Source organism: Emiliania huxleyi (assembly GCF_000372725.1).
Source record: "Emiliania huxleyi CCMP1516 unplaced genomic scaffold EMIHUscaffold_57, whole genome shotgun sequence".
Taxonomy (NCBI): Eukaryota; Haptophyta; order Isochrysidales; family Noelaerhabdaceae; genus Emiliania; species Emiliania huxleyi.
The window spans coordinates 529,931-537,725 of record NW_005197722.1 but is presented as its reverse complement, the minus strand read 5'-3'; the positions used below and the strand labels follow the sequence as shown (position 1 = coordinate 537,725).

Below are 7,795 nucleotides of genomic sequence, written 5' to 3'. Positions count from 1 at the left end.
CTTCCAGACCCACCGCTTGTGTTTTGTTTTGCGCCTTGTGGCTCTACAACGCGGTCACGCTTGCGGCATGGAGCTACCGGAGACGACATGGACACCTACCACTGGCCTGAGCGGGTTCGTTGAGTCCGTACGCGTCATGCGCTCACAACGGTGCTTATGCGGTGCACCATGCGCGTGTGTGGGTCGCGTCGCGTCGCGTCGCGTCGCGTCGCGTCGCGTCGCGTCGCGTCGCGTCGCGTCGCAGCACAGCGCGACCGTGACGCTTGGATTCGAGCAGAATGGCCAGTCTCGATTTGGCCGTATCTACGGTCCAAAGAAGTTAGCAGCACGGGACGTGTGGTTGCGCGCCGACAGGTCTGCTCCAACTTCGACCGGGTCTCGAAGGTGCTCTACTTGGAGCTGGACCCTCATCCTGGCGGCTAGGACTACCTTCTCTTCGCGAACTTTTCCATGGTGTGCGGGTTCGCGTGCGGTTCGGGCGCATGTTCGGACGCGGTCGCGAGCAAGGCTGCCGAGCAGGCCCGGCGAGCGGGGGCGGACGGGCCGCGGGGAGCACGTTTTGCCTATGTATGCACATGTTGGTGTGGTGTCCAGTGTCTGTGTTGATGGGGTTATGATGTATGATGTTAGGGAGGGTCAGGGGCGTCGAAATTCCGGTCTAAAACGTCATTTTTTATTCCGGAACACGCTCGTGTCCAATCGAGCGGCCACGGGCCTCGGGCCACCACGCCAACCTGTGGCCGATTTCCAGTGTAAGTTTTTATGCTATCGCGGCTAGCTCAGCGGAGGGGTGAAGGGGTGGCCAGAAGCCCCCTACTCAGCTCTCTCAGCAACGAATATCGGCGAAAAAACTACCGAGGCCGGACCCAACCATGTGTTCACAGTCAGTAGTCAGTACCCTGCTCAAGTACACAGCCCTGCACAGCCCTGCACAGCCCTACGCTATCACATCACAGCAGGGCCAGTGGCATGCTCACATACGCACACCGCCGACCCCGCCCGCAGCGGGCGCCCCTTCCAGCGGATCGGAGGACCTGCCATACAGATGCACCCAGACCGCATCGGACGCGTTGCGCGCGAACAGCGAGTAGGACGCGGTGCATAGCCGCACGTAGCGCGAGCTGGCCGCGCGCGAGAGAGCCGCCTCACTCTCCGGATAGCTGTAGTTGACGCCAAACTGACTGCGCAGCGCCGCATAGCTCGGCGCGAGCGCCTTGACGATGGCCCTCATCAGCTGCGGCGACTGGCCGTCGAGCACCGGGGAGTAGCAGGCATCTTGGAAATGGTAGCTCCCTCCCATCAGCGACGTGAAGTTGGCGGCCGCCGGCAGCCCGAGCGCCTCCGAGAGCGCGTCGAGCCCGCTGCCTCGTCCGTGGAACGGGCGGTCAATGGGCATCGGCACGCGCCGGACGCGGCGGCCGTAAGCTTGCAGCTCGGCCATCGGCTTGGAGAGGCACTGGTCGGCTTGGGTGAGCACGTGCCAATCCGGGTGGGGCGTTTTACGGCCGGCATGCCAATCATCCAGCAGGCGGGTGACTGCGTCGAGGTAGCGAATGAACGCGGGGCCACGCGACGGATCCAACGAGAAGTTTGGAAGATAGCCACGACGGAATGCCTCGTCTCGTTCCTTGCTGGTCTTGCTGCCATACTTGCTATGGAAGACGCACAGCAGCCGTGTGAGCGGGTCGCGCAAGGGCACGTAGAGCGTGTACGCGGCGGTCAGACCGGGGCAGCGCGTGAGGTTGAGGACACCGCCCACCTCTCTATCCACCTGGTAGCCACACGTGTGAAGCGGCGCGGGCACCGGCCGTCGTAGCCGACTCGCGTGTTCATCGTCCGTGTGATTGCATGCCGCGTCTTCTGTCAACACGTGAGATGGTTTCCACGCGCACGCTAGAGGTGGCCCGACTTGCGTCCAGTGAACGTAGTCCATAATCTCCGAGTTGGCCACCTTTGGCGAGAGGCAGATGGCCACGCGCGACGCTGGGATGCGATAAATGTCCTGCACAGCTGACGCGCCGCTGGCGAGCAGCAGCAAATGGAGGCTGGACTCGCGGTGGCGCATGAAAAAACTGCAACAGCGTGCCGCGTAACTAGTTTTCATAGTGAAAAGTTAAACCGGCGATTTCGAAGCGCCCGTAGCGGTTCGCGAGAGAAGGAGGGAGAGCGTTTGATTGAGGGGCTCACGGCAAGGACACCGACCGAGGGGGGGGTCGGTCGTCACACCCACCTCCCGCCTCCGAGAGAGCGACCGACCGGAGGGGGGGTCCGGTCCACCTCGGGGGCAGACCACCGACCGGCGGGGGGGTCCCCACGAAGTAGGGGGGGTCGGTACAAAATGACGCTCATATTAGGAGTGGGTTACACTACAGATAAATTTCTACGTGAGTGTGCTGAGCTACAGGCTTGTATTCTAAGAATTCACCGTGCCCGAGTACACCATACGCCGCTCCTGGCCGCTTTTGCCGATGTCGAAACGCAAAACACCCACGTCGTCCTCCGAGCCGACGCTCACCTTGATATCCGAGCAGCGTCCCCTCGCCGAGCAGCGTCGGCTCGACGGGACGATCGGCCGCGTGCGCGTGACCATCGAGCTGCTCGACGACACGCTGCTGACAGGGTGGCTTGAAGAGGCCGACGGGCAAATGAAGTGCGCCCGCCCACCGCCGCACCCCACCGCCGTTCGTGCAGTCCTCACTAGCTCTCACAACACGCGCGCCCGCGCCGCGCCCAGCGTCTTGCTGTCTGCTGTCGATGCGTGGCCGGCGGCGGGCGACAGCGGGCAGCACAAGGCACTGCGTGTGCGAGGGCAGGACATTCGCTGCCTCCGCCTGCCGCCGCACATCGACGCCGAGCAGACCATGCGCGCGAGGGTGCGCCGCCGCCACACGCCGCGCGGAACACGCACTCTCTTCGCCTCGGGATTGCAGTCGCCGGTTCGTTCGTGCGTCTCTTTGAGAGCCCTCACGCCTGGCCCCCCCCTCGAACTGCAGCTCCGGGCCATCGACCAAGCCGCGCGCACCTTCAGCCAGCGTAAGCCCAAGGCTGCGTCTGCGCGGTCAGCCGCGGCCCGTCCGGGAGGCCTGCGCGATCCGGCCCAATCCGAGACCCCCGACGCTGCTGCCGGTAGGCCAACCAACTTGCCGCCGCTTGTCGGCTCAATCGTCACCGAGGCGGACGCGGACCTGGGGTAGGCCCCCCCGTCGCGGCGTATTTACCGAGTTCACCCTTGTAATCTCGCCACCCCCTCGTGGCCGTGGTCTAGGGGCGGCGGGCCCGCGGGCCGGGATTGCGTTGCATATCTCATGCGCCGGCGCTCTCTATGTATTTTTTCGCTGGTGCGTCCAGAGAGAGAGAGAGAGAGATTTTTGAAATCCAAAAAGAAATCACGCCTCTCACAGTGATTTGGGCTCCGCAGCTTGTCAACCCTCAGCCGAAGCTGGGGGGCCGGTCGCGCCCGTACACGCTGCAGTATAGGCTGTAGCCCTCTAGGGCCGCGCCCGCCGGCGGAAAGAGCTCCCCGCTCTTCTCTTTTCTTGCGGGCATCCTCCAAGTCCATCCATGAAAAAAGTGCGTGTGTGGTGTGTGTGCGGATACTGATAGTGATTTGTGTGCGCGTGGGGTGTGCACTGACTGCCCAGCACATAATTTAGGGAAGGCGGCGGCGGCGACACGGACGCGGAGAAATAAATAAATAAAAACGGACACCTCTACTGTGAGATGGGTAAAAAGGAACAGGTCCCCGCCCGTGCGATCTTTGTGCAGGGTTCTTTGTGGGGGTGGTCGGCGACTAGCCGGGGTCGTCCTCCCGATAGGGGACTAGCACTAGCCGTCTTCCACATGGTCCCTCGGGTTCCTGCTGCTCCTAATCTCTTCGTACATCCTCCTGCTGATCTCCGCAAAGTCCTGCTCCCTCCCTCGTCTCGCCCTGCGCGTCTGCTCCGCCTCACCGTCTTCTGCCCTGCGTCGTCTGGTGACGGGTCCTCCATAGTCGGTTGAGGTCGCCGCCCTCCTCGTGCCTCTTCCCAACGTTCCCTCGGCGGCCGATGCCGTCTGCTCCGGCTCCCCCGTCCCCGGGTCTGCCCTGCTCTCGTCTGTTTTGTCATCACCGGTGTCCGTCCTCTTCTTTCGCCTCTTCTTGTATACTTTCGGACGCGGAGCACTTGGAGCACTTGGAGTGCAGTCGGCAACCGCACATCCAGGGCCGGGGGGCTAAGAAGCCAGGAGGAAAAAGAAAAGTTATGGACTTCTCGTTCGCTTGCCTTTTTCAGTGTATGTAGCTCTTACGTACATTCCCGGAGGAGGACTGCTGACGGGGTTTGCGATGAGGAGCGATCCGAACGTGGTATTCGGGTGATCAGATCACTTTTTCGAGCGCCGTACCCCCCGACACTTCCGCCGTTATAACCGACCGGAATTCGATTGGCAAAGCGAAGTTGGAGTAACGGCGACCGCGTCGCCACAATGCCACAGTCCTGTTGAGCAGCCTTGGCGGCGCGCATGCGCCGCAGGGTTGACCGACAGCCGCGCGCCTCGAGCCTCTCGCTCCACGCGCGGCATGACGCACCCCGCGCGCCGGTCAGCGCAACAGGAGTATTTCGACATGCTGCACAACGCCAAGGACAGCACTGAGAAGCTGGCGCCAGTCGCCCACCAGCATGCCTCCGCACCGGGTGAGGGAGCATGCTGCGCACGCTGATGCAGCAGGAGGTCACCACCAATCAGGCCCTCACGCCACCGCACGGCCGCCCTCGAGCACCAGCAGCCACGCTGCGCAATGCTCAAGCTCAGGAGGCCACCCTGCTCCTCGCAGCTTTGCGCAGCGCAGCGAGCGAGCAGCGCCGCACCAGGCGGACCCATGGCGTGCTCAGCCAGCCGTGAGGCGGAGGCAGGCCGAGTGAGCGCGAGCCGCGCGGGAGGCCATGCCCCGCGCACCGGCGAGCGAGCGGCACGAAAGATAGGGTGCCCACAGGACCCAAAAAAAGAAACGAAAAAAAATGCGCCATTCCCGATCGCAGCACTTCGTGTTGGAGAGTCGAGATATTGAGAGTGTGACTAGGAGGGTGGGGCGCTGGGGATTCTCACAGGTATACCCTTGGAATGGCCGGATCCAGCCTTAAAAGTACGAGATCGCGCGCGCTTCGCGCACAGCACCGCCTGTTCTCCGCGGCTGTGTGACGACGCGTGCCGTGTACCAGCAGAATTGGGCGCGTGCGGCGCGACGGCGCCCGCGAGGGAAGGCGCGGGTGCAGCGGCCGCCGGCGGTCGTACCGCTCGCTGGCCAGCGCAGCAGCGGCCAGCGCAGCGGCCGCCGGCGCAGCAGCCAGAGCAGCCGGTGCGCGCCTTGCGAGGCGAGTACTGCCGCCCGGCAGCCTTGAGGCGGCCGGGCGGCAGTACTCGTTCGAACTTTGCGAGCCGTGCGCGCGCCGAGGCGCCCGCGGCGCGCGCCCGCCCGGCTGCCAGTAGGAGGCGGCGCAATATGGCCTATAGTACAGCCCTTGAGGAGGAGGAAGAGGCTGGCTGGCAGTGCTGTATGCCGCTGAGGGGCATTTTTGGGGTGCTGACCCACGCCCAGGGGGCTGCAGAAGGCGTCCGCAGCCGGGACAACCCGCCCCCCCAGCCGAGGCCGGTCGAAGCCCACTTTACCACAGCCATGAGGAGTCCTCTTGGTGCTCCTGGCGGCCGTTCAAAGGTCGGGCGCGCGCCGATGGGGGGTGGGTGTGTCTTGCTTGCTCCACACCGAGCGCCATCGGTCCGGACCGGCGTGGTCACCGAGGGTCGGCTTGCACAAGGTCTGAGCCGCGGGCGCTCGGCGCCAAGTGCAGTGTCACGCTCGCGCTGGAGCGGGTCACAATGGGAAACCCTCGTTTCCTATGAACTCGGTCCCCCAACGGAAGAGGCCTCGCTCCTATTGGAACAATCCAACATCAGATTTGCCTCGTGCGTCCCTTTTTGAGCTGGAAAGCTATTTTCTTTTGGGTCCTGTGGGCACCCTACGAAAGAGTGCGGAGAGAAGAATTGGTTTTCAAAAAAATATCTCTCTCTCCACTCTCGGAGGAGCAGGCGGCGGCGGCGGACTGCGACACGCGGACGGAGGCGGCGGCCGGCGAGGAGACCGACGGTGGATTCGGCGACAGGTCCCGCATCGACAATCGAACATCGGCACCGTAGGTCGGGGAGGCAGCCCGGGCACATCGGAACCGGTATGCGCGAGAATGTGGGCCAAGACTGGGCTGAAGCCACACAGACAGACGGCAACATCAAGCTTTTCATGCACCTCCTGCTCCTGGTCGCAGGTACCTTCCCTGGGTGGAGATGCGCAGGGCCGGCCCAGGCATTGCAAAGTGGGTTGACAAATCAGTTGGTAACACTACATGCAGGACGCGAACCGAGAAGGCGCCACATGGTCGACTTCAATGAGAGCGAGTCGGCTTTCTTGGTTGTGAGATCAACAAGGGGCGTCTGGTTCGACAACCCCCACGTGTTCCATCGGAGCCTCGCAAATGTGCCAATCAGCTTTTGTTTCGCGCCTGAGGAGGGGGCCCAGGTTCAGACCGAGCTCGGGCCAACGGCTTTTGTCAAGGCCGGCATCACGTCGCTGCCGCCTTCGCTCCTCGGAGCTGAGGTGCGCACGCGCACGCCAGGATCGTCATTGTCCCTGCGGTGTCCCCGTCTCCAAACATTTACGTTTCTCCCTCGCGCAGGCGTGCGGCGTCAAGAACAACGTCGTCGTGAAGAAGGAGGCCGCCACCGAGGAGGCCGCCTGTCCGAGGAGGCCGTCGTCACCGAGGTGTCCGCCACCGAGGAGGCGACCATCAAGTCCGCCGCCGGCGAGGTGTCCGCCGCCGCGGAGGAGTCCGCCGCCACCAAGTCCGCCGCCGCCGAGTCTGCCGCCGAGAAGGCCGCCACCGAGGAGGCGACCACCGAGGAGTCCGCCACCAAGTCCGCCGCCACCGAGGAGGCCGCCGTCGCCGAGGAGGCCGCCTCCGAGGAGGCCGTCGTCGCCGAGGAGTCCGCCACCGAGGAGGCGACCATCAAGTCCGCCGCCGGCGAGGTGTCCGCCGCCGCGGAGGAGTCCGCCGCCACCAAGTCCACCGCCGCCGAGTCTCCCGCCGACCGAGAAGGCCGCGCATTCTGCAAGCGGATCCGGCGCCCACAGCTGCTGACGCGCCTGTGTGCGTGTGCACAGGGCATCACCGAGTGGACGACCCCCTCAAAGTCGCGCCGCAACAACGAGCGCAACGAGCGCAAGGAGGCGTCCGCCCCGATCGACTGCGGCAACGGGTACGGGGCCCTGCTCGGGTCGGGCGGCAACGAGGGCATCGTCGGTGGCAAGGCGACGTCCAAGGCGACCCGCAGATCCACGCCGTCGGCCACAAACTCGTGCTCGCCGCCTGCATGTGCACGTGAACACACAACGCGGCGAGAAATTTCTTTTTTTCAAGAGACTCGGTCTTCTGATCGTATTTTGATCGACCCGCCGCTCTCAGGGGGCCTATGTCCAAGACCAAAGGGCAGGGTGATGCAAAGATGACTCCAAGGGGCAAGCATATCTCCAACGTTGACGACGCGTACGAGGCCCTCAAAAGCGGCGGTAACCGCGACCTCGTCGGCGAGTCACTCGCCGAGATGCAGCGGAGGTCGGCAGACGACATGGGCCGTGCAAAGGTGCTGCTTGACATGGTCGACAGGTCGAGGGGGCGCCCGGGCGGCCCACTGGAGCGCGCCACCAAGGCGAAGGAGCAGCCCAGAAAGTACTCCGAGAGGCAGATTGCGGAGTGGCGCGCGCGCGTCG

The 7,795-nt window shown here is 64.2% G+C and overlaps 2 protein-coding genes across 2 annotated transcripts in view; both read left to right on the top strand.

Moving 5' to 3' along the window:
- Window positions 1–2,468: 2,468 nt before the first annotated feature.
- EMIHUDRAFT_104177 (hypothetical protein) lies at window positions 2,469–3,194 on the top strand (the record flags this gene model as incomplete). Its single annotated transcript, XM_005765049.1, has 4 exons — window positions 2,469–2,650; window positions 2,735–2,873; window positions 2,994–3,058; window positions 3,131–3,194. 4 exons carry the CDS (start codon window positions 2,469–2,471, stop codon window positions 3,192–3,194), a joined length of 450 nt encoding a protein of 149 aa, XP_005765106.1.
- Window positions 3,195–5,873: 2,679 nt separating this feature from the next.
- Window positions 5,874–7,795, top strand: part of EMIHUDRAFT_452167 (Hypothetical protein) — a gene marked incomplete at both ends in the record, with an annotated part of 4,401 nt that continues 2,479 nt past the window's right edge. Inside the window, 6 exons of the mRNA XM_005765048.1 lie at window positions 5,874–5,984; window positions 6,058–6,137; window positions 6,457–6,625; window positions 6,705–6,765; window positions 7,125–7,383; window positions 7,491–7,795. The exon at window positions 7,491–7,795 is cut by the window's right edge and continues 181 nt beyond it. Of these exons, the coding sequence (XP_005765105.1) occupies window positions 5,874–5,984; window positions 6,058–6,137; window positions 6,457–6,625; window positions 6,705–6,765; window positions 7,125–7,383; window positions 7,491–7,795 (985 nt within the window). The remainder of the gene's footprint in view (window positions 5,985–6,057; window positions 6,138–6,456; window positions 6,626–6,704; window positions 6,766–7,124; window positions 7,384–7,490) is intronic.